General features: G+C 45.9%; 1 protein-coding gene across 1 annotated transcript in view; it reads right to left on the minus strand.

The window, feature by feature from the left end:
- NPC1 (NPC intracellular cholesterol transporter 1) overlaps positions 1-25,804 on the minus strand; it is a 48,411-nt gene extending 22,607 nt beyond the window's left edge. The window contains exons 1-8 of the mRNA XM_047793921.1: positions 25,631-25,804; positions 13,743-13,865; positions 12,717-12,823; positions 10,378-10,553; positions 5,762-5,929; positions 4,842-5,091; positions 1,942-2,015; positions 1,012-1,382 (exon numbers count right to left, since the gene is read on the minus strand). Of these exons, the coding sequence (XP_047649877.1) occupies positions 1,012-1,382; positions 1,942-2,015; positions 4,842-5,091; positions 5,762-5,929; positions 10,378-10,553; positions 12,717-12,823; positions 13,743-13,865; positions 25,631-25,687 (1,326 nt within the window). The 5' untranslated portion in view covers positions 25,688-25,804. The remainder of the gene's footprint in view (positions 1-1,011; positions 1,383-1,941; positions 2,016-4,841; positions 5,092-5,761; positions 5,930-10,377; positions 10,554-12,716; positions 12,824-13,742; positions 13,866-25,630) is intronic.
- Positions 25,805-26,866: the final 1,062 nt, after the last annotated feature.

Consider the following 26,866-nt stretch of genomic DNA (forward strand, 5'->3'; position numbering starts at 1 on the left):
TCTATGAAAGTCTTGGGAACATTCTCATATTCTTTCAAGGCATCAGACCTTCTGTAGGCAAAGACCAATGTTTAAAGGAAAACCACGCAGGGAAACCATGCAACTGTTCATTAAAAAATAAGTAGGCTGGAGTTCCCATCGTGGCACAGTGGTTAACGAATCCGACTAGGAACCATGAGGTTGCGGGTTCGGTCCCTGCCCTTGCTCAATGGGTTAACGATTCGGCGCTGTTGTGAGCTGTGGTGTAGGTTGCAGACGCGGCTCGAATCCTGCGTTGCTGTGGCTCTGGCGTAGGCCAGCGGCTACAGCTCCGATCAGACCCCTAGCCTGGGAACCTCCACATGCCGCGGAAGCGGCCCAAAGAAATAGCAAAAAAATAAAAAATAAGTAGGATACAGAGTTCCCTTGTGAAGTCACGGGTTAAGGGTCTGGTGTTATCACTACGGTGACTTGGGTTTGATCCCTGGCCCAGGGAACTTTCACATGTCATGGGCATGGATTGAAAAAAAAAGAAAAAAAAAGTGGGATGCAGTTTCTCTACAGACAGTTCTCCAGGGCAAGTGTGTTAAGCGAGAAGGTCAGGCTTGAAGGCCTGTGTAAGAGAATGGCCTGGATCTTTTCCCAAGTGCATCTCTTGCCAAATGCGGGGGGGAAATCCCACATTCAGGCAATGATGAATCCATTCTGCAGGTGGAATCCGCCAGTAGCTCCTGCCTATGTCCCCAGGACGGCATAAGAGGCTTCACCCTTTTGGGTCCTGGTGTGTTACTTTTCAATTACCAAAGGAAAAAAAATTCCTAAGTTCCTAAGGTGAACTACACATACACTGTTTCAAAAGAGAAACACATCTCTTACTTTTTTAAAGACTCCACGAAAAGTGCCTTTACTTTCATCATCAAGGTTTACGAGATATACTACCACATTCATCCCCCAACACCCATCAAACGAACTGGTCAAAAGCTGGCAAAGCGCCAGGTCCCCCTAAATCGATCTCTGCAAAGAGCAGCTTACTTGGTGTAAAATGTCTCTGCTGAGCGGAGGCCCGAAGGGCACGTCGGCTCCCGCGGGGTAAGGGTGGTAGATGTGTGACTGGTTGTTCGTGGCCCGGATGATAAGCTGCTCCGTGCGGAAGAAGGGCCCGAAGTGCGTGTCAAAGTACTCCTTTTCCCGGCGTGCCTGGCTGCCTGGGGCAGACCAGAGGTCGACCGGGTCAGTCGTGACCTGGATAAACACCAGGCCTGAAGAACACGCGACGATGAAGGCCAAGGAGAAGAACACGACGCAGCCGGGGTGCCGGACGCAGAATGCGCCCCACTGGGCAAAGAGCCGCCGCAGACCGCGCTCGAATGCGGCGCCCAGAGGGTCACAGCAGAAAGCCTGCCCTGGAAGAGTAGGAGAGGGAGGGTGGAGGTTAAAAGCCAAGCCATTCCTGAAAATCGAACAGGGAGAGCGTTATCTGTGACTGCGCGCGCGTAGCGTGGTGGGAATTACACCCTGGCAGGGCACACAGGTAAGCGTACCAGGCAATCCCCTGCCAGGCTCAGTTACCCAGCCATCGGCGCTGGAAGCAGCCCTCCTCGCAGCCCACAGGGCCTGCCATCCCCAACCCCTGGAGGAACTTAGGGCGCCCACACACACAAGCCTGGGAAAAGCAAAGCTGTCAAATGTCCTGTGCCCCGAGGAACAGCGGGAAAGGTGCTGCTCCTGCTCTCAGCCTGCCCAGTTATCACCTCCACAGCTCTGATCCCAGGCCAGGGCTATTCTACTGTTGCTATTAATGACACAGTTCTGACCTGCCCTGACTGTTGTTAGTGCCACAAAGGCAGGGACCCTGTCTCAACCACAGCCCTGTCCTCAGCTCCAGCTCAGTGCCTCTCCCAGAACAGGTGCATGAACATGCCGTGGTCCCAACCCCTTTTGTTTAAGCACAAACGTGCCTACCTTTGTCACCGGAGTTTACAGAGAAAGCTATATTGCCATCAATGGGGGTGTACTCAGAGACAAAATACCGTTTTCTGAAAAATAAAAGCATGTAAGTCATGTCAGTGGATCTCAGCTTCATGAGGCTATTCTTCTGACATTCCCACAACCCTTAAAAGCTTACTTCCTCATCCTGTGCCCTTCCTCCCCTTAAGTCCCCTTGTTCTGGGTCTCTCTGCTCACCAGTCTCAGGGGAGAACTGAAGAGGGTATTAAAAAAAACAAATTAACAGGATAATTTCACCTTGTAGCTCTCATTTAAAGTTTTAGGTCCCTTAAAAACACAGTGAACACTAATTGTAGGAGCTATGAGCACACCTAGTGTCAAGATCTTGGTTTCTTTTTTTTTTTAATTTTATTTTTTAAATTTTTTTTATTTTTTTGTCTTTTGTTATTGTTATTGTTGTTGTTATTGTTGTTGCTATTTCTTGGGCTGCTCCCTCGGCATATGGAGGTTCCCAGGCTAGGGGTTGAATCAGAGCTGTAGCCACCAGCCTACGCCAGAGCCACAGCAACGCGGGATCCGAGCCACGTCTGCAACCTACACCACAGCTCACGGCAACGCCGGATCGTTAACCCACTGAGCAAGGGCAGGGACCGAACCCGCAACCTCATGGTTCCTAGTCGGATTCGTTAACCACTGCGCCACGACGGGAACTCCAAGATCTTGGTTTCTTTTTTCTGTTTTCTTTTGTCTTTTTGGCTTTCCTAGGGCTGCTCCTGCAGCATATGGAGGTTCCCAGGCTAAGGGTCGAATCAGAACTGTAGCCGCCAGCCTACACCAGAGCCACGGCAACGTGGGATCTGAGCCTCGTCTGTGACCTACACCACAGTTCACGGCAATGCCAGATACTTAACCCACTGAGCAAGGCCAGGGATCGAACCTGCAACCTCATGGTTCCTAGTCAGATTTGTTAACCGCTGAATCACGATGGGAAGTCCGAGATCTTGGTTTCTAAACAGCACTCTCCAGGAAAGGAACAAGGGCTCCTTGCAGAAGAGGCTGCCTCTAGGGCTGGGGGAGGGCAAATACCATATGAGTCTAGAACACCTTGTGATTCCAGAAAATAAGAACAAGATTGAGAAAGGTAGAGGCGTGCTTAAACAAACACAGAGCCACCTGAAGGTGCTCCCAGTGGTCAAAATTGGGAAAATTTGAGCAGCAAGATAAAACAATGGTACGGGACAGAGTCCATAGAATTAAAGAAAAAAAAATCTGTGATATAAACATAACTGAAAAAAATAAGTAGGGGAGAAGGAATAACTCTGCACAGGGTAGGTCTAATTAGTAAATGGAGAAGGAATGAGAGAAATACAAAATCACAATGAAGCAAAGGCAACAGGAGTACATGTTGCAGACAAGATCCTCAGATGAAAGCTAAAATCAGTGGGTGACAGTTTGAGGAGAAATGAGGTATCAGCATAGTTTCAACATGTCTCCCTTTTTTTTTTTTTTTTTGTCTTTTCTAGGGCCGCACCCACGGCATATGGAGGTTCCCAGGCTAGGGGTCTAATCGGAGCTGTAGCTGCCAGCCTACACCAGAGCCACAGCAACGTGGATCCGAGCCGCGTCTGTGACCTACACCATAGCTCACGGCAACACCAGATCCTTAACCCACTGAGCAAGGCCAGGGATCAAACCCACAACCTCATGGTTCCTAATCGGATTCGTTAACCACTGCGCCATGACGGGCACTCCCTTTTGTCTTTTTTTTTTTTTTCCTCCCCTTTAGGTCTTTATCAGCTCTAAAGGGAGACATAGTAACTGCACAGTGGGGAAGTCAGCAGACACCTTCATAACGAGGCAATTTGGGTTAAATCACCAGTGATGAGACAAAATGACCTCATATATCCTCTGACACGATCTTGAGAAAATAGCAGATAAAGCCAAAGCTTTACATTCTATAAAATAACTGGCCAGTACTCATCAAAAGGGTGAAGGCCATGAAAGAAAGATGAGAAACTCCCACAGACTAGAAGAGAAGAAAACAAAAAAACAAAAAGTGAATGTGCCATGGGTCCTGGAAGAGAAAAAGGGTGTTAGAGGAGAAACTGGTAAAACGTGAAGAAAAGACTGTGGTTTAGCCAATAATAGTCTGCCAATGGTATTTTCATGGTTTTGATTATATTATATACTAGGGGTGATGTGATTTATATGACATTAGAGGAAGTTGGAGAGGATAGAAATAACTCTACTATTTCTGCACCCCTTTGGTAAGTCTAAAGTTATTTCCAAATAAAAAGATTTTTTAAAATGTGCTGCCCTACACCAAGATGTTAATATCTAAAAAGGACAATAGTAATGCATTTATTTTTATTTATTTTATTATTATTATTTTTTAGGACCGCACCCAAGGCATATGGAGATTCCCAGGCTAGGGGTCCAATCAGAGCTACGGCTGCCGGCCTACACCACAGCTACACCAGATCTGAGCTGCTTCTGTGACCTACAGTACAGCTCACAGCAATGCCGGATCCTTAACCCACTGATCGAAGCCAGGGGTCAAACCCACAACCTCATGGTTCCTAGTCGGATTTGTTTTCGATGCACCACGACGGGAACTCCTATAGTAATGCATTTAAATAGATTTGAATCAGATTCAGCTCACAAAACTTTCTGCTAAAGAATGGATGCTTTAAATCACATGCCATTCTAAACAAGAGAATGAAACTGACTTCAAATGTTTCGATATCTAATAGGCTTTTGGTTGTAGACCAGTTGTAGGATATAGGAAATTCAGGTGGTACTAATGCAGACATTTGCTTCCTATTCTAATGAACCGAAGCCTGCCAAGTGAAAGCCAGAAGTGCCACTTGGGTAATTTTATTCTTCTTGCCCTGGACGAAAAACAAATGGATTACCTGTAGCACCACACAGCAAAAAATGCTCCAAAAAACACGATCAGGAAGGCCATGTAGCTGCTCCACATGATGACATACATGGCGTCCAGGCCCAGGATTCTCCAGGGAACAGGAGGTGGTGGGGGCTGGGGTTTGGGGCCACAGACAATGGAGCAGTCCTGGCAGCTGCACGGCCCCGTGACCTCATCCACGGACTCATCACAGCCCTTGGTGGCATTGTTCATGGGCTCCATCCCGTGGGTGGGAAGATCTGCAGGGAGGATTGTGCTGAGTGAGAAAATCCATTGGAAAAAAACACTACAAGTGGCCTAGTGGTTAAGGATTTGGTGTGTCACTGCTGTGGCATGGGTTCAATCCTTGGCCCAGGAACCTCCGCATCCCACAAATGCAGCAAAAATATATATATATATTTAAACCCAGTGATAAACAGACTGAAATAAAGAACACAACCAGAAGAATAAAAAGGACCAGACGTTTGTGGGTGATCGAGATACATTTTGCTGCTTAGTACTGTAAAATTTTCAGTTACTTCAATACTTTGGGCACAGGGTTTGTCACTGAGATCCAAGTCTCACATTCCAAGGTAAACCTTTGATCAAGTCTTATCTCTAGATAAGGAGCTAGTCTAATACTATTGCAGAACGTCTGAAAGGCCTTTTAAAAAAAAAAAAAACGCAAACTAAAAAACCCAGCTTATTCTTTCAATTCTGTAGCAACACCTAAAGGCAATTCTTCCTCCTCTACTCCCAGGCCAGCCCTTAAATTAATCAGACAGATAAATGCTCTACTTACCTCTCTCAGTAGAGGAAACTCTAGGACCTAGTTTATTTGAATTTATCACCCTATTGTAATTTAAGGTTCCTGGGCTTTAAAAAAAATCATAAATAAAACACAGCAACCCTGGGAATCTTTATCCCTACCTGAAAAGATGGGTGTGATGGTGAATGGTGCCTGGCCATTGTCCTTGTTGAACATGTACTCGATCCAGTTGGTGGCGTTGCAGGCTTGGGCTTCCCTCCCACACAGCAGCCCCAGGGCTTTTTCATTACTCGAGGGGGCCTCCACATCCTTGCAGGCATTGTACATGGCTGGAGAGGAGGAAGGGAGAAAAGACTGAAAGGTCGCGCTGCTTTAATTCACTGGGTGAGATCTTATAGAAGCCTCCTCCCACGTGAACTTGGCCATGCAGACACATGGCCATCGGGAGCCACGGACAGTAGACACTAAGGGCAGGAAGGTTGATCACCTGTGAAACTGGCTTATCATCCTGCAGGTAACACGCTAGGCCAGATTCCAAGCGACTTAAAATTCAAAGACAGGAAAGGCTCTGCTCCCCATGTAGCCTGCAGAGGCATTACCCACAGTGTACACAGGGCCACACGAAAGGCTGCAGAAGGAGAAGCTGAGAACCCCAGGGCCTCTTCAGTCAATGAAGCTGGTTCGGAAACTCTATACATGGAGAATTATGGAACTTACAGGATTAAAAACTGGTTTTAGGACAGAGGTCATGTGTGAATCAAACCAATGCTACTCTTTTTGGTTTTATCACATACAAAGACAACACATGAAATAAGAAGGTCAATGACATTTTGCACAAAAGTAAGTAGTAGTAATGGGTCCTATATTAATATTCAATTACCAGTCCCTGCTTGTTAGAAAGTTCCCAGGTTCTTCTTTGCCTAAACTTTAAGAGGTTACTTATAAATTCATTGTGTTTTACCTTTACTCTTGGAAGATGGTTTAACCAAAGCAATAGTTTCCTTAGAACTGTGATCATTCAAGTGCCTCTGAGCCTCTATTAATTGCTGTTAGAAAATATCCAATTGTCACTCTTTCAAAGTGATCTGTATTTTTTCTCTACTTGTGTTAAAGATACTTACCTTTGGAATTTTATAGTTTTTCTGAACTATATTTAGGTATTGATTTCTTTTTTTAAAAAATAGCTTTACTGAGATAATTCACATACTGCACAATTCACCGATTTAAAGTTATAATTAATAGGTTTTAGCTTATTTACAGATATGTGCAACCATCACCACAGTCGATTTTAAAATATTTTCATCACCTTAAAAAAAAAATCTAGGAGTTTCCAGTGTGACTCAGTGGGTTAAGAACCCAACTAGTATCTTCAAGGATGCAGGTTCAATCACTAGCCCTCACTCAGTAGGTTAAGGATCTGGTGCTGCCACAAGCTGAGGCATAGGTTGCAGATATGGCTCAGATCTGACATCGCTGTGGTGCAGGTCGGCAGCTACAGCTCTGATTCTACCCCTAGCCTGGGAACTTCCATGTGCCACAGGTGTGGACCTAAAAGGGAAGAAAAAAAACCCTAGGGAATTCCCACTGTGGCACAGTGGGTTAAGGATCAGGCACTGCCACAGCTGTGGCATAGTTTGCAGCTGCGGCTCAAATCTGACCCCTGGCCTGGGAAGCTCTATAAGCCTCAGGTATGGCAAAAACAAAAAATAAAAAACCAAAAATCCAGTACCCTTTAACTAATGCTCCCTTATCTCCCCATCCCTTCAAGCTCTAAGCAACCATTAATCTACTCTCTCTATAGAGTTGCCTATTTTGGACATTTCATATAAATGGAATCATATAATACCTATAATACAGTCTTTTAAGACTGGCTTCTACCATTTAGCATGATGTTTTCAAAGTCCATCCACGTCATAGCAAGTATCCACATTTAGAATGGCCAAAACACTGACCTCTCCAATAGGTGTGTAGTGATATCTCACTGTTGTTCTCATTTGGAATTCCCTAATAATATATGATGTTGAATATCTTTTCACGTGCTTATTTGCTATTCATATATCTTCTTTGGTAAGGTGTCTGTTCAGGTCTCTTTTCTGTCCATTTTTCAGACTGTTCACTTTCTCACTGCTGAGATGTAAGGGTTCTTCATATATTTTGGGTAAGAGTCCTTTGAGTCTTTTGCAAATTGTATCTCCCTGTCTATGCTTGTCTTCTCATTCCCTTGATGTCTCCATTTTTTCATGATCACGAAAACGCTACGAAAACATTTTTATATGGTTTTCCCTCCTTATATGCATTAAGAGTTTCTCTAAGGTAGGCACCTATAAGTGGAATTTCTGCGTTTAGGTTATATTTTATCTGTAAGCTTACCAGGTATTGCAAAACTGTTTTTCAAATAGTTTTCAAGTATGAACCAAGTCATGGTTACCAGCAGGGTAGTATTAGTACACCTACTACTCCACAGCCTCACCGATTTGGAATTGACCAATTTTTATTTTTATTTTATTTTTATTTATTTTTATTTTATTTATTTATTTTTTGTCTTTTTGTCTTTTTTTTTTTTTTGCTATTTCTTGGACCGCTTCCGTGGCATATGGAGGTTCCCAGGCTAGCAGTCGAATCGGAGCTGTAGCCGCCGGCCTACGCCAGAGCCACAGCAACACAGGATCCGAGCCGCGTCTGCAACCTACACTATAGCTCACGGCAATGCTGGATCGTTAACCCACTGAGCAAGGGCAGGGATCGAACCCGCAAGCTCATGGTTCCTAGTCGGATTCGTTAACCACTGCGCCACGACGGGAACTCCTATTTTTATTTTTTAAATTAAAAATTTGTTGTTGCTGTTGCTTTTTAGGGCCGCACCCATGGTATATGGAGGTTCCCAAGCTAGGGGTCCAATTGGAGCTACAGCTGCCGGCCTCCGCCACAGCCAGGCCTCCTCCACAGCCACAGCAATGTAGGATCTGAGCTGCATCTATGACCTACATCACAGCTCACAGCAACACCAGATCCTTAACCCACTGAGCAAGGCCAGGGATCGAACCCGCAACCTCATAGTTCCTAGTCAGATTCGCTTCTGTTGCGCCACAATGGGAACTCCTGGAATTGATTGACCAATTTTTAAATCTGTGTCAATCTGCTGTGTGAAATGGTAGCTCACTGTTTTAATCTGCATTGCGCCAATTGCGCTAGACACTAATCCTTCATAAACCCTTTCTAGTTTCTGCTTTTCCTCTCGTCTAGAATCCTTTCTTACCATAAAGTCATAAAAACATTATATTTACTTCTAAAAATTCCCAACATTAGGATTTTTAATCTGCATATTTTTACTCTGATCATCAAAACCAGGAATTAGATGAAAATTCTATTTCTTACTCCATTTATCAATTAGCTCACCTTTTCTCTTAATGACTTTTAATGACACACCTGCTATATATCAACTGTCCACATGCATGGTTCTGTTTCTACACAGAATGATCTCCATTCAGTCAGGGTGTCCTTTATGTCACATCTTTTGGTATTTATTCCTAGGTACCTTACTTTTTGTTGCTTTGTGAATGGGACCCCTTTCCTATTAAATGTTTTGCTACATTTTTAATTTTTACAATTAGATTTATATATTGCTCCTATAGTCAACAACTTTGCCAAATTATTCTTATTTTATAGACCGTTCTTAGGCACATTCTTTATTTAGCTGCATCTAACCTTCTGTTCATTTTTTTAGTCCATATATACGACCATTTCTCATTAATAGACACAGTTGGTTTTATTTCCAATCTGTTCATTCTTTTTCCCTAGTGATCTACTCTTTCAGAATTCTTTCATCTCAGTCATTTTCAACAAACATGACATGGTCTTTTTCAGATTGTTCTATGATTTCCAGTTGTTGGGGTACCCTCATCCCATCTGTGACCCTTGCTCACTTTCTCCTATGGTGATCTGTTTCTTCATAGTCAAAATCTCTTCTTTGCCAACTAGTTCTATCTGCCACCCCATATCTTCAGTCTTGCAATAATTCGTGAAGTTATGCATTTCATGTCCACCAGAATCAGAGTTCCAATAGTTTTTCTTTCTTTCTTTCTTTTTTCTTTTCTTTTTTTTTTTTTGTCTTTTTAGGGCCGCACCTGTGGCATATGGAGGTTCCCAGGCTAGGGGTCGAATCATAGCTGTAGTTGCCGGCCTACGCCACAGTCACAGCAACGTGGGATCTGAGCCACGTCTGCGACATACACCACAGTTCACAGCAACACTGGATCCATAACCCACTGATCGAGGACAGAGATCCAACCAGCATCCTCTGGATACTAGTGGGGTTCACTAGTGCTGGGAACTCCCCCAATGGTTTCTAAAACTGATAGAAAGTAAACTTGCATATACTGAAATTTCCAGGTGGGAATGCATACTTAGGAAGGTCTTAGGGCCGAATACTTATTAGAGAGTAAATGTTTTAGCGGTTATAGCTCAAGTCCTAGGATATAAGCAAAGCAACGATTTGCATTTCATGGCCAACGGAACTAAAAAATGTCATTCTCAGAGTTGACAGGACAACAAAAAAGGACCACTTGACTTACTGTCCTGATACCAAATGGAAAAGAGAATAACTAGGAGTTCCTGCTGTGGCGCGGTGGATTATGGATCTGGCGTTGCCGCAGCTGAGACCTAGCTGTGCACAGGTCTCAGCTACGGCTTGGACTCAATCCCTGGCCCAGGAACTTTCATATCGTGCCCATGAGGCCATTAAAAAAAAGAGAGAGAGTTAACTAAAAGGTTTACTTACCATTGGCGAAAGTCTCTCCAACATAGTACTCTAATTCTTTTACATTTGTTTTTGTCTGGTTTGTAACGGGATCAACATAATCTTCAGTTGCTGTAACGTTCAGAAACTGACTTTGTCGAGGGCTACATGTCAGCTCACAAAACAGGTTCATTAGGTTATAAAAACAGGATGGACATCTAAAGAAAAAGTAAACTATTTTGTATGATCTCACAAATAGGGCCAGCAAAAAGATGATTTAAGATAGACAAAGACCATGTAAAATTTATTGTAAAGTGGCAAATGGATTACGAGGACATACTAAACCCAGTGATTCTAACCTAAAACCTCTTGTTAAAGACACCTCCTTAAAACCGGCCCTAGTTACTATATTTATGTTGACCAGAGGTAATTTCAAAAAGAGACAAATACTTTCTGAATTCTGCACTTTATAATTCACATCTTTGTCTTGAAGCTAAAGGGACTTAGGAATGTCATGGTGACGACTGCGATAGAGAAGGAAAAAAAAGGGGGGGGGAATGAGATTTACACAGTAGAGTTTTCATTTTAAAACCTCCTGAAGGGCTCTCTCCCAAACCTCTAGGCCCCCTCTAAATGCAAGAGGACTCCCTGTGTCTTGAGAAGATAAGAGCAGTAGGGGTGCTCTCTGGCTGTAGAAATATTTCAGAAGCACTCAGGTTTCCACAAGAACCACAAGCTGTCTGCTGTCCTCCAGGTTCAAAGTTCAAGCTCCTAACATTGACCCGTTATGCGGTAGGAGAACTCTCTCTCTGTTAGGTCACTGTTATCAAAGCGACCACGTCATCAGACTTGCATTCTCGAAACACAACCAGTCAAGATTGCTCCCCACTCTCATCCAAGCCAGACAATCTACACACGACACAGAACAAGGAAGGTGTGGTCCTGCCTTCAAGCCTCTGGTCTAGTGGAGGTGCAGACCCCCCACGTGGACTGGATTTCAGGAGTCCCGTGCTTTACTGTGACAAACAGAAATGATAATCACACCATTCTAGCAGAAATCACTCTCAGGGGAACAGCTTTCTACCACTTTTCATAAACTACAAACCTCTTTCCATGTTACTCCATTTAATCTCCACAATCATCAATTCTGACAGCTGCATAATATTCCATATTAGCAGCTCACTGTTTGCTATTATAAATAAAGTTTTGGTACCTCTGACAACATGAGGAAAACTTGGTTATCTTTTTGATGTTTACGCCCATAAGGCCTCACGCAGAGCAGGTGCTAAATAAATGTATTTTGGCTGAATGACAGCCTGCATCTGGCTCCAGGAACACCCACTAGACTTCCTTCCACAAGATACGCTGGTCTGAACAGAGTCTCAACTTTTTTTTTTTCCTTCTTTTTAGGGCCTCACCTGCAGCATATGGAAGTTCCTAGGCCAGGGGTCCAATGAGAGCTGCAGCTGCTGGCCACAGCCACAGCAACTCGGGATCCAAGCCGAGTTTGCAACCTACACCACAGCTTGCAGCAATGTCAGATCCTTAGCCCATTGAGTGAGGCCAGGGATTGAACCCACATCCTCATGGATACTAGTCAGGTTCTTAACCCACTGAGCCACAATGGGAACTCCTCCAAGTCTTAACTTCTTGATTATTATATTGTATGGTTGTCCTGGGAGAACAATTTAGGGATGGAGCAAGGTTTCCTCAGTGGACACTGACTTGTGGCTTATCACCTGCAGTGACACCTGCACAAAGAAGCATATGTCCTTCCCATTCACCTTTATCAGGGGGCTGACATGCAATTTAAAAGCATGTTACAATGTACTGCTCTAAAGACCACACCAGCCGCTCTTTTGCACATCTGATAACTGCTGGGTAAGCTTAGAGAATGTCTATCACACAACCCTTTTCGCTGCCCTGGACACAGAACAGACTGGACAGCAAACCAACGTTGACAAAACCAGCCGACTATGCCAGAACAAGAGCAGTCATCAAAGGCCAGCTTGACTGAGGCCTGGGTCACCACAGCAAGAGAGAACCATGTACAAAGCAGGGGCGAGGAGGGAGTGATGCAGAATTGGGCATGGGTGAGGGTCTCGGGTTGAAGGCCTGGGCAGGACCATCAGGAACCTCTTCTCCCCACAGAGTCTGAAGGGGCCCAGGGCACAGCGCAAGCTCCTCTGGGGTGAAGATGACGCAGAGGAAAACCAAGGAGTGACTCTGAATGTAGCTAGAAAGAGAGCCGAGTCTGATAAGTATTACTTTATCACAAGTTCCTCTTTATTTCTGAGATGTCACAAGATGGCTTTCTTGAAATAAGACAAAAACTAAGCTTTTGAAAGCCCCCTTGTTGGTATGCCTGGTGCTCAGCCTACCTGGACAGGAACTGCAGAGGCAGCTGCAGGTTGTCCTTCAGGGTCCGCAGCTGCTGAACATCACAGCAAAGACTGACATTGCCAAAGAAGAAGCCCGGACAGAGTTCCTTTTGGGTGAGAAGCTCGGTTAAATAAGGACAGACAAGGCTCAGTGAGGTAAGATCGTTTTATTCATATCTTCCTCTCTAGGTACACGAGGGTGAGACACCTGTTTGCAAAGGTCTTGCAGAATTCTTTTAAAAGGCTATCACATTTACAGTTAATAACTAGGGATTCACGAAAGGAGAGTGGGTAGAGACATGTCAAATTTTCTTCTAATTGGAAAGCTCACGCTCTTCCCCTGGTAACCCTTTTAGTTCTTTTTAGGCTTTTCTGGTCAAGTTTCTCCAGAATGCTATTTACCATATCTGTGAGTCACTCCAGGGAAAGTCGAATGCCTCTGATAATTCTGATGAAAGGAGCAAGTCCATCCAGGAGACCCCGCTACTGCCTCGACTGGATTTTAAATTGCTTCCGCCTCCAACACCAGTCTTTTAACCTAAATTTTCCAGTTCTTTTCTAATATCTCCGTGTATTAGAGATGGTAAGACAACAGGAAACAGATTCCTGGCAGCAGCCACAGTTCACAGGCTCTTGGTGGAAAACAGAGGAATCCCTAACGTGAATGGAGGACGAAGGACTCATAGCCACTTAGCAGCCTCGTCCATCCAGGTCCTCAAATCGAGGAACAGAAAGAGCTAACTTTGAATGTACTTTGAAGAAACTGCAGAGAGTAACATTTGAGGCACCAAAAGTAGCCCCTAAATAGTAACCTGCTATTGAGAAACTTAGTGACCGAGGTGTAAGCAACCCCAGAAAAATTAAGCCTCTGGAGTTATGTTATCTTTTCGGAGCTACAGCAAAGACTTTGGGATAAGAGAAGCCTACTCATTTCATCTCTGCCCCCGTTCTATGATACTATTTAAGTATAACTGCGAGAATATCTGATTAGCATTGTGTGTTCAATGCCCAGGACAATGAGCTCACCTGCACTAGGTCATAGCCGTCCTCTGGCAGTGGTTTTGGTGGCCCAGAGTATCTGCAATTGTACCTCTTATCTCCAGATGCGATTCCACACTCTCCATACCAAACACAGGACTGTGAAAATACCTACAAAAGTCAACACAAAATTTGGGTCATTAGTGCCTTCAAAGGTACCCGCTCAAGCATCATTTCCAGACGCTCGCAATGTTACCTGCAAAGCAAAGTAACAGTAAGGGGCACTGGGTAGCTTAATATTTTGAAAAATATTAATTCAAGTAGACCCAAAGCCCAAAATGGATCTGTCAGGTCAGTCAGTGAAGGAGGTAGAAATTCCTTATTTACGTGATTTCTACTTCCTGCTAGTTTATTTGTTAAGAATAGGAAGCTACAGTTTCATGTAAGAGTCACTGAGAATCAGTGCAGAAAAAGAAAGCAAGATAGTTCAGGGTAAGGCACTATGTTTATGTTTGCTTATCTGCCTAAGGAACTGTGCCAGGTCTAGGTAATTAAGGAACATTTCCATATCTATTTAGGTTAATTAACATCAGCACACCGTAACTTGAAGAAAAAGCCATAAGTAGGGAGGAGGAGCAAGAATGAGTATCTTGTCCTTGAGATGTGAGTAAAAAGAAACGTGCCCACTTTGAGGAAAACCATCTCAGAATCTTAAAAGAAAAACGTAAAGCCTCTTGTGCAAAGATTTCTCAAGAGCCACTGCTAGTCCCCCGTGAGAATCACACGGCTGTCAGAAAATTCAGAAGGCGGGAGGGTGCAGCAGTGTGACTCAGCCCGTTGGCAAGGCCACTGAGCTCTGCCAAGCTGGCCAGGGTCACGGCCGGCGTGACATTGCAATCAGCAGTCCTTAGGGAAACTGCGGCTGTCGGGAAGCCTGCATGGCTCCCAAGACACCTCATGGAAAAGCCATCAAAAAACAAACAACAAACAAACAAACAAACAAAAAAACGGAGTAGAAGCAAGAGAATGAATTCTCTCCAGGGGCAGTGCACATGACCCATACGGTGCAAGGCGCTAAGCCAGGCTGCCCTGGTCCCTGGTGTCGAGATAACAAATCCCACGGCAGGCCCAGAAGCCCTGAAAACGTGGAAGGGACAACAGGCGGGAGGTTGAGAGGTGTGGTGGGAAATCTCAGGGTCGCTATGACTTGGCTCTGAATTTATTCTTCAGATAGTTTAAAACAGAACATGATGATACCCCACTCTTGATTCATTAAGTCATATGTTTAGGCCGAAAGGAAGGGAGATTATACAAATGAGGAAGCGAAAATTGTTAAGCAACGCCACATTCCAAACCTATGGCAAGATGTCGCAACAATTCTACCATTTTTCTATCAAAAGGATTATAGTAATTTCCATAAATCTAGTGATTCTAGGGAAAGGACTGCTCTTTCCAAAGCTCTGGGTTTCCCATTAAAAGGTCATTATCCATCTGCTGAAGTTTGAAAAGGCAAATAAACTAACTCAGCAGGGGTGACAACTGCTGGTATTGACCTGTAATTCACATACCAGGGCCCCCTCCTCTGAGTTCCCCCTCACAGAATTCTCAATGGACCAACAGGGCGGGCAGATCTGGGCCAGGGGGCACTCTGCCATGTCACCCACAGGAGTGGCAGGGATCCAGTCAAAAAACCGACTGGAGTTCCTGTCATGGCTCAGTGGTTAATGAACCCGACTAGTATCCATGTGGACACAATTTCAACCCCTGGCCTTGCTCAGTGGGTTAAGGATCCTGTGTGGCTGTGGCTGTGGCTGTGGTGCAGGCCGGCAGCTGCAGCTCCGATTGGACCCCTAGCCTAGGAACTTCCATATGCCGCAGGTGGGGGCCTAAAAAGACAAAAGACAAAAAACCACCCCACCCCACCCCCAAAAAAACCACCACGACTCTGGCGTGACTAACAGGATGGGTGTCTGGAGACTAGGTTCCCCTTCTCAGCACTGAGTGCTCTCTGGGAAAATACAGATGACCCAAAGTTGTTTGGTTCCTACCCTCAAGCCCATCCTTTACAGTCTACACCATCTGTTTCATAGCAGTGTTGTTTCTATCCACCAAGGAGAAGAGATGGGGCTGGGGGCGGGGGAGGGAAGGAGAGGAGGGAGGTCAGGAGTCCTGGGTTCTGAGCCTCCATACATGTTGAGCCTGGGTGCACCTGGAGCAGGTAACCAAGCCAAGGGCACGGGAGCCTCCCACCTACAAACTGCATGCATAATCTCCACTTATGGCACAGCTGTGGTGTGAAGACTAAATGTGGGAATAAACAAGGAAGTGCTTAGGAAACTAGAAAGCACCACCTATCAAATGTAAGGAATCTGGAGTTCCCGTTGTGGCTCAGTGGTTAACGATCTGACTAAGAAGCATGAAGTTGTGGGTTCAATCCCTGGCCTCACTCAGTGGGTTAAGGATCCGGCTTTGCCATGTGCTGTGGTGTAGGTCAAAGATGTGGCTCAGATTCTGAGTTGCTGTGGCTCTGGTGTAGGCTCCGATAAGACCCCTAGCCTGGGAACCTGCCGTGGGTATGGCCCTAAAAAGACAAAAAAAAAAAAAGTAAGGAATCTTTTGGTGTAGGCTGCAGAACGTGGCTCGGATCTGGCATTGCTGTGGCTGTGGGGTAGGCCGGCAGCAGTAGCCACAATTAAACCCCTAGCCTGGGAACCTCCATATGCTGAGGGTACAACCCTAAAAAGCAAACAAAACAAACCAGTAAGAATTTTTTTTTTTTTTTTTTAATTTTACACCGCACCTAAGGCATATGGAAGTTCCTAGGCTTGGGGTTGAATCAGAACTGCAGCTGAAGCCTACACCACAGCCACACCAGATCCTTAACCCGCTGAGGCTAGGGATTGAACTTGCATCCTCACAGATACTACACTGGGTCCTTAACCCACTGAGCCACAACGGCAACTCCAAAGGAATCATTCTTAATGTCTTCCAGCTGTCTGGGACCTCAGCAAAGAGGTTCCAAAAACCTGAAGAAAACACCTGAGGTTTCTTTGGGGCCAAGAAAAAACTGGGCTTGACTCACGGCTCTTACGTCTGCTTCCCCAAATCATCTTCCTAAAGAAGCAGGAACCATTGGGACCCTAAGGTACCCACGGAGCACATGCTGTGTGCAGGCATTGTTTTAACTGCTTTCATACATTAACCCAATGAATCCTGACAAGTGGATAAAGGAGGTGCCACTATTGTGCCCATTTTACAGATGAGGAAATGGAGGCACAGAGAGGCTAAAAAACTTGTCTGAGTGGCAGAGCCAGGATTCAAAGAACATTCTAGTTCCAGAAATAAACTCTCAATAAAATAGAATCACCCCCCAATTTAAGTCCTCACTCTAGCATCACACCCCCCCCCCCAACGTGTAGGTGTGCACACACACTGGTGAACTCTCTTATGGTTGTACTGATAGGGGAGGCCTCTTTCCTACTTCGAATCTCTCTCTTCAGCTCCCCTCTCCTCCCCTACAGATGATGAAACTCCTTACACTACACGAGGGTCACTCCTCAGTGGACAACGACTGAGCGAGCCATGCTTATCTCTGCTGCCTGTCGAGAACCTAGCTGAGATCCAAACCCTGGCACTTCCAGGCTCCAAGGCACCACACCACAGCACTAGGTCAGGATTTTATCAAAAAGACAATGGAGGCACCTGAAGATCCCTGGACTGACAGGGCAGCACAAGCTGACAAGGAGGCCTAGGGTGTGCTAAGCAACCAACGGCTTAGGCACACGCCACAGGCTTCCTTCCTGAGCAAGGCGCGTGATTCCCAAAAGCAAGGTTATCTGGGTGCGAGCTGCCTTCGCTCTGACGAGGACACCTGGTGCTGGTTTCATACTAACGCTATTCGCCTAGGGAAGGAAGTCTCAGGCCCGATACTGAAACAAAGCCACCACAGGCTAAGGTTTGCCAGGGCCCAAAGGACACCAGACTGCACCTGAGCTGAGATCTGGAGATGGATGGTGGGGGAGTGGGGGTGGCGGCTGCACATGTGATGTACCTAATATCCCTGAAGTGTACTTTAACTTGAAATGGTTAATTTTATGTATATTTTACCATAAAACACAAGCTTGGATGTCCTTCACCACGTAAGTGAAAAGCCCAGCAGCAAGGACAGCAGAGAGCACATTTTCTCAGTTACACTGGGATTAAACGGAGGACAGCGACCGTCAGCTCACACCCCATGGGTCTGAGCATCACGTGGCACACGGGGCATCTCTAATAACTGGTGTTGTCAAAGCTCCACTGAGGGGTGGGGGACAAGTCCCAAGAAAGATAACTCTTTTTTAAAAAATTAATTTTTGTCTTTTTAGGGTTGCACCCTTGGCATATGGAGGCTCCCAGGCTAGGGGTTGAATCAGAGCTGTAGCTGCAGGCCTACACCACAGCCACATAAATGCAGGATCCAAGCCGCATCTGTGACCTACTACACCACAGCTCGTGGCAACACCAAATCCTTAACCCACTGAACAAGGCCAGGGATTGAACCTGTGTCAGATTCATTTCTGCGGAGCCACCATGGGAACTCCAAGAAATAGAATTCTTCACATTTCATCTCCTGGGCACTGACAGGCCTTACAGAGCTATTCACGACCACAGGAACTATCCAATTTAAGCATTTAAACATTTGACCAATTCCCAAAACATTGAAAATAAACAACTGTAGATTTTATTTTCTTTAACTTCAGAAACAATGCTCACCCACCACAAATATTCAAACCTCACAGGGGTGTACACGAGAACACTGGACGCTCCCCTCACCTCGCCGTCCCCTATCCCATTCCACATTTAACCCACAACAATTTATTAATCTAGGTTTTCCAGGCTTTCAATGCCTCCCCACAGGCAAATCCACAGAGATGTATGCACACAAACACACACAAGTGCAATAACTTTTAAATGGCTTTTTCCATACACACAAAAAAAACCCCTCTACTACTTGGCTTTCGGCTCTATTTGAACTGCCCTTAACTATACTTATCAGGAGCCCCAAGGCTAGACTCCAGCCCTTATCTGCGGTCCTTTGTTTTCACACAACCCATCTTGGAATGAGCTCCCTTCTTTTTTTTTTTTTTTTGGCCGTGCCTGTGACATGTGATAGTTCCCAGGTTGAACCTGAGCCACAGCAGCGGCCATGCTGGATCCTCAACCCTCTAGGCCACAAGAGAATGCCAAGGAACAGCCTCTCGTTCTTGCAAGCCTCTCTCAAGACTCACTGTCTCCACTAAATTTAACCTGACTCTTTTCATCTGGATCTAGTCCCGATGCTCCCCATCAGGTGAGGTGCCCTGGGGCAGAAGCGGGTCAGTCCCAGGCAGCAGGAGGCTGGTGCTCCACCCTCCCTGCTGAGTCAGCAGGTGTCCTGCACCCAGAGCTCCAAGCAAGCTTTCTGTCACTTGTACTCCACAAGCTCCCACGTGGATCCACTAGGACAGGGTGGATAAACTTTCCCTTAGAGGGCCCATATGAAACATAAATATTAGACTTGTGGGCCTAAGGGGTCTGTGGTACATACTCAACCTTGTCTACTGCAGCTCAAAAGCCACCACAGACAATAGGTAAAAGATGGGCGTGGGCGTGTCTCCCCAATTTATTCACCAATCATGGCCAGGTCATAATTTGTTGGCTCCTGCTCTAGGATCAAGAGGAATTTCTATTTACGAGGACAGCAAAGTTATATATGTGGGAAGAGGCTGCAAGAGTATTTTCTTGCTTTTGTCTCGACTCCCCTGTAAGACCATAAAACCCTTTAAAGGGCAGATTTCAGGTGTTTACTTCCTTTGAAATTCTCTATGGAATCTCATCAGTTCACTGATTCAGAAACTATCAAAATGCACCATGAGTTGAAGGAGCCTGAATGGATTATGTAAGAAGTTGCTCTGGCTTTATCCCAGAATTTTGTAGCTATAAGCCTAGACCATCTCTGCTCTTAGAGGCTGGCCATATGGGTATTTCACAACATGCTCCAAGCTAAATTGCTGGGTATAAGACTGGATCAGAAAGCGTCTTTCAATAATAGTAACAGCAATAGTTCAGGAAAGTTTGCAAAAAAGTCCCTTCTGCTCTATGTCAGCAACTCTAGCAGCTGCTAAACAGCCTCTCAGAGGGAGCTCCATGAAAGCACATCTTATTACAGGGAGAAGCTCTGAACTCCAGCAGCAGAATCCTATACTCCAGGCTGCTTTTAGCAAATCCTGCTGAATATTAACTAACTCATATTCATATGCTTAATGAACATCAGCCCAGGGCCAGGCAAAGTTAAGTGCTCTCCACCTCGCTGCCTTGGTGATTTCTCAGACACCCTATGGAGGAGCATCCCAGAATTTTACCTAAAGAAAGCAGAGCTAGGAGAGGATTCTTCGAGGTCATATGGCTTGTAAGTGACAAAACCAGCAATGAGAACTAAGACTTGAACGTGAAGTTAAGTATTCTCCCTCCTACCCCCCAAGCCCACCTCCCAGCTGCTGCACTGTTTCAAACTCCAGCTCAGTCTGTACTTAGGTGTATACCCAGACGGTGACAATGCGCCAGGGAAGGGCTGGCCCATCTACTCTCATCCTACGCAGGTGCCCTTCTACCCAGACTTGTTCACTTGTAGGAATAAGGCCCACTGTTAAAGTCTCTAGATACATCTCCGGCCAGCTGTCAAGTCCTGACTCACTTCCTCAGGACCCATGACTGTCCTCAACTCCAGGTCTGGACCTAGTCCTCCCACGGAGATGGAGGGCAGGGCCCGGTCCCTCACCTCTGTGCTGTGCGTTCTAGATGAGTAAGACTCATGTCAGAACCTAGACACACACACCTGGTTCAGGTGAGGGGTGGAACAGAGGGGCTGGCTTGCCCAGTTCGAGTAACCCAGAGGGGTGGACGGGGTGGCTCCAAGAATCCCGTCCAGAGATTAAGCTCCCTCCTGTGTCTTCTGGAGTCAGGTAGGCAGACCAAACAAACAGGAGAGGACCTTTGGGGTGGAGGCTGGCCTGGTCTGACTTTTATTGATGAACTCTCTGGAACTCGGTTTTATAGCCAACCTTGAATAAACACACCCACATAATGAAGGGTAATTTGTGTGAGCACTGGGCACACCTTTAGATGGGTCTTTGAGATACATTTTTTAGAGCTATACAGGCTCAGCCGGTCTTTGCTTTATAGATAACCTCCTCTCCAGCCTGTAGTTTAAGTGACTCACCCAAGGTCATACTACAAGTTCTATGAGTTTGAAAAATAATCCAAAAGCTACAAGAGTGAAATACAACCATGAATGTGGAGTGGGGAACCTGTCTGCAGGTGTCTGCCTATGGAATGTTCACACAACGGGATAGATGAACCAGGGGTTGGGCCAGCAGGCTAAATCTACCCCTGACCAATCACTGGCTTTTGGAGAAGCCACACTGGAGCCAGGAACATACCTTGAACCAGATGTGTCACTGGCCAAGTGGAACATCTGCCGAATACCCATTCAATTGAGCTTGCTAAGTACAAATAATCTGGTAGCAATATTTTAAATGTGAGCAAAGTGGAGCGACGAAGTCAGAAGCCTCAAGGCCCCTGTCTGCTGTTTACTAGCTATGTGACCTTGCGACAAACTTGAGCCTTAACATCTACATCTGTAAAACAGGAAACACAGCATCACACCTATCTTAAAGGGATCCTGTGGGTTAAAGCAACACTAGATGCGTTGCTGCAATGGAGAATTTAAAAAAATCAAAGAATGTATATATGTATGTGTGACTGGGTCACATTGCTGTACCGTGGAAAATTGATAGAACACTATAAACCAGCTATGATGGAAAAAAATAAAAATAATTTAAAAATAATAAAAAAATTTAAAAATCAGGTAATTCTTTTTACTTTAGTCTCTTGTAATCTAGAGTGCCATTTAAAAATATTTTTGAAATCATTAACATACTATAAAATTGACCCTTTTCAAGCGTAGTTTTTACAAACCACTGGGTAACTTTCCCTGTTTTCTCGTTTTCCTTTGTCTGCCTGGCAAGCATTAATTCACTCTCCAAAGCTCAGCTGAAAAATAGACTCCTCAAAACATTCTGTCCTTTTATTAGAGCACATTTTTCTTTGCATTGTAATTTTCTACACATCCACATTTACTCCCATCAGCTATAAGGCAGGGATAGCAGCTACAGACATTTATACAGCACTTTACAGTTTCTAGACAGACTACTTTCTGCATAGGTGGTGATTCTTTTTGATCTACTTTTGTATCCCTCACTGCACTCCCTTCATATTTATGAAATTAGTGAATGATGGTAATTTGAACTCCTCTGTGGCCTAACTCTAAAGATTCCCTTTCAAATCCCCCAACAGTACACTTGCATCAGAGAGAGCTGGGGGTTTTTGTTCTTTGGTTGTTTTTGTTTTGTTTTGTTTTGTTTTTTAAAGTTTTCTTGCCAATGCAAGTAGTCTAAAGACTGAAAGTAACAGGCACAGTCCAAGCAAAAGGAAGCCTGTTGGGGTACAGTTGATCTTTTCAATCACCCAGACACCGAATGCGCATCCAATTCTCATCTCTGCTAGCCTCTGAATCCCTCTTCCCCCTCCTCCAAATCCATGAAGCCCCAGTGATTGGCCGGTTGAGATGGGTAAAAGGGTCAGGCTGTGTTGGAGCTGGTAAAATAGGATTCTTGCCCTCAAGAAGCCTGCCTCAATTCGAACAGTATTTCCCTGTCTTCCACAAACACCTTGAGATGTAGGCAGAGTTGTTAAGCCCATCTTATAGACGAGGAGACAGTCTTGCATAAGAGGAAGAGTCAAGAACTCTCCAGAGTTAAAAAACTCAAAAGTCTTTTGCCAGGCAGTAAATGCTACTGCTGCAGCAGTTTAAACAAAAATTTAGAACTTCAGAGGGCAGGCATTCTAGTTGAGGGGGCAGGATGACAACATCACAGATTCTGATGCTTTTGAACCGGGCCTTGGAAGACAGGCAGGGTTTGAACAGCAAGTAGTTTATGTGGCTGGAGAGCAGGTGCCCTTCACAGAGCTGTGGGTGAAAAAGCAGACGGGGCGCCTGAGAAGATGAGAGCTGGCTCACTCCAGCTTCCACACAGGTAATGTGTCATCTGTAAAACACCCTGAAAAGCATCCCTTTTCAGAGGAGTGCTGGGAGGGCATGGGTTACACAGGAAAAGAGGAATCTTTGTTCTGGGTAACAGGACAAACACTGAAGGAATACAAAGACCTATTCAGCAAGTTGTTTTCTTTCTGCGCACTTGCTGGTAATAAAGCAAAGCAAAACAAAACAAAAAACCATTTCCCTTGATTACTTACATTAGTAAGATAACTGATCATAGCATCAATCAAGGGATAGAAGAGACTGGAAAAGATTATCCACATTTGCTCCAATTTCAGAGGGTTATTCCTCAATATTCTCAGCCCCAAAGATCAATCCATTCCCAACCTCCTCAGGAAAAGTAGTTTTGTTTTTTTGTTTTTTGTTTTGTTTTTTGTCTATTTTAGGGCTGCACCCATGGCATATGGAGGTTCTCAGGCTAGGAGTCTAATCAGAGCTATAGCCACCGGCCTATGCCAGAGCCACAGCAATGAGGGATCTTAGCCGAGTCTGCAATCTACACCACAGCCCACAGCAACGCCGGATCCTTAACCTACTGAGCAAGGCCAGGGATCAAACCCACAAACCTCATGGTACTTAGTTGGATTCGTTAACCACTGAGCCACAATGGGAACTCCAGGAAAAGTAGTTTTGATGGCTTAATACCTACCCAGGCCTCATTAGGGTCCAGGTTCAAGAAAATGAACATAAAAATTATAGTCAAGAGAGACATGTACTATTTCTCAAAACTGCACATATTATTTGGATAAGCATGAGGTCTGAAAATCATGCAGTGTAGCAATGTTATTTCATCATTTATAAAAATTAAAAATTAAGGAGAGCAGGAGTTCCTGCTGTGGCTCAGTGGTTAACGAACTGGACTAGGATCCATGAGGTTTCAGGCTCAATCCCTGGCCTCGCTCAGTGGGTTGGGGATCCAGCGTTGCCGTGAGCTGTGGTGTAGGTTGCAAATGTGGTTCCGATCCTGCATTGCTGTGGCTGTGGTGTAGGCCGGCAGCTGCAGCTGCGATTGGACCCCTAGCCTGGGACCCTCCATATGCCGAGAATTCGGCCCTAAAAAGCCAAAAAAAAGAAAAAATTAAGGAGGGCAAAAATCCCCCAAAATATATTTCAGACCTTATGGAGGACAGTTAGTCTGGAATTCTGCGACAGAACTTTATTAGAGCTCACACTGAACCCAGACGAGCTGCTGTCAATCAGTGAGAATTCTAAAAGCAGGGAGTCCTACCACCAGCCCTGCTATCTGTTTGGGTGTACTGAAAGCCTGTGTAGACAAGAGGGAGTTAATCCTAAAATAACAAAAGCATTTCCAGTTCATATTTACAAACCTTCTCAAGGAGTTTTGCAAGAAACTTGTGATCAACTTCTGACCTGTCTCAAAAGTCCTAGGAGGAGAGGCCCTCACTGGCCATCAGCCTTGGCCACTACCTTGAGGTAAAAGGATTTCCGAGATAAAAGCTACTTAGCAATGCAAAGCCTGCCTGTTAGACCCTGACCTAAAACTCAAGGGAAACTGAATCACTCTATTTTCAAAGCAACTAACTGCTACTATTTCCTGAGTTTTTACTACAGTGATGAGGTCTCTCCACATATCACATTACTAGTCATGTGAGGTATTATTTATCTTCGGAAAACGTTAGACTTGAAAGAATAAAGTGTGCAAAGCCCAAGAGCCAGCAGGTGGTCTACCAGCTGACCCCATTCCAAACCACCTGCCTGAAACTTGCTTTCCTCCGCCTCCCATCACATCCAGGCACCAGAAGGGTGAGCCCCCCACCGCAGGCACAGCCAGGAGGCCTCTCCTGGGTCAGCACCACCTGTCTCCTTCTGAGAAGGATGCAGAAGTCCAAGGAGAGGTTTTTCTAGTACAGGAAATCCCTTCGTTTGCTTTCCCCTATGACTCACTAACCCCTCATCACTGACACAACCATGAGTGGGCACCAGGGCAGGGGATTCCAGAGGCTCATTCTTTCATCTGGATCTGGTTTAATTAGCACTACATCCTTAGACATTCCCCCTGACTCCCACAGTTTTAAAAGAGAACACTCTAGACACAAACAGCAGCGAGGGCTGAGGCCCAAGGCTATTAAACCAAGGGAAAGCCGACCCAGGGAGTCAGGACTTGGAGCTCCAGGCCCCATTCTTTCCAGAGCTAGTAATGTGACAAGACGAAATTCAATGGCCACTGCACCTGTGAGCCTGTTTCTCAAGACGTAAAGGGAGCGGATAAGAAGTCACTTGTGCTCTTTAGAAGATCACACTGACATACATAAAGTACTTAGGTCTGCTCCAATTTGGTGCCTAAATGGATAGTCTCCTTTACCTCCTCTCCCACCCTCAGCTTTAGGGAAGGAGAAAAAGAAACATAAAGTGGTCAGATCTTCTAAACAAATTTATAAAGAATTCGTGTGCATGTGGCAGAATTAAGAGGAGGAAAAAGGCAGACTAAATAAGAACCCTACCCTCTCTACCCACTTTCCTCCTTCCCTCTGATTCCACATCCTAAACCCATAAATTAGGTGACCACAGGTGGAATGGGTTCAAGACAGGTCAAACAGGCAGCTTTCAGTAGCCATCCTCTTCCAGACCACAGGGAAATGTGCGTGGCCAGAAGGCACGGGAGAGGTGGGCGGGGGGCATCTCCAGGAGCTCCACCGCTAGACCAACTTCTTCAGCCGCCCCGCGGCTGGTCCCCTCTGGGACCGGAGGCGCCTAAGCCGCAGCACAGCCCGCCACCCTCCCCGACTCGCGGCCCCACCACATCCCCCAGAGCCCGCCCAGGTCGCGGACATCCGCTCACCTGCACAAGGCAGAGCAGCAGCAGGAGGAGGCCGAAGGCCGGGCCGCGCGCGCTCATGGTGCCGCGACGCGGGGCGGCGGACGTCCGAGGTTCAGCTGGCAGTCGGGTTCAGCGTCCCGAGACGTCTCAGGCTGCCGCGCCGGCTGAGGGAGGGAACAGACACCAGAGCCGGCTGGCTGCGCGCGCAGGTCAGGAAGGAAGGCGTCGTCGGCCCCTCCCACTTCTGGGTGGAGCCACTGCCGGGACGCCATGGACTCGTGTTGGGCGGGACAGGGACGGGGCTAAGCGGGACCCGACCACATGAGGCCACGGCACCCTCCCAAGTGCCGGCTCTGCGCTTCTCCGCCCTGCTGCGCCTGGGGGCACGTCAAGGGGTTGGGGACGCCCCGACTTGGGCCGCTGAACGTTTGGAATCCGGGCTGAAAAGGATATTTCTGAGTTGTCCCATCGCTGTGTGGGTTTGATGCTTCAACTCATTTCTCCCTTTTTGTCTTTCCTGGATTGGAGACTGTGGACGAGAAGGTTTTAGTAAATGGGAGTGCTTGGGGACCGTTTTCTCAATGGAGACCCCCCCCCCCCACTTCTCAGAGGAATATGTGTTTATTTCGTCCCCAGTTAGCACCCGGAGCAAGTTTTCCTTCCAAACCCAATCACCCAAAAGGAAACCCGTGTCTGGACACTTCTAACAAAGCTGGGGGCGGTGCCACGTAGTGGCCTGACAGTGTTGTGATCTGACAGTTCGTTGGGCGGAGCGTGGCAGTGGGCGATGCCTCTGAGCGACCCAATCTCTGTTTTCTCTCTGCTCAGCCCATCTTGTAAAAGCGCTAGAACTGCACCATCTGCTGGGCGAACCGAGCGTGGCAGAGAACCGGCGGCCGGAACAAGAGCCCCCCCGCCCCAAACCTACCCGGGGAAGTCTGACCCAGAGGTGGGTGGGACTAGAGTCCTTTAGGTTCTAGGCGAACTATCACGAAAGCAAAAAAAAAAAAAAGAAGCATCTTGGGGTTTGAGTCTTACACTCGGTTGAGATAATCTTTTTTGGTTTTAATACCTATTATTATTATATTCATTTCTGGTAACATTTCCCCTCAGGTTTCAATTATTAAGAGCACTCAAAAGCATAAGTCATTTCGATTTTGTAGTTAAGGAAATGGAGGAAAGAATTTCTTCTTCCCACAGTAGAAGCCAATTTACAGTGAAAAGGTTGACTATCCATCTGTAGCAATGATCAAGCCC

Source organism: Phacochoerus africanus, chromosome 8, assembly GCF_016906955.1.
Source record: "Phacochoerus africanus isolate WHEZ1 chromosome 8, ROS_Pafr_v1, whole genome shotgun sequence".
NCBI classification, from domain to species: Eukaryota; Metazoa; Chordata; class Mammalia; order Artiodactyla; family Suidae; genus Phacochoerus; species Phacochoerus africanus.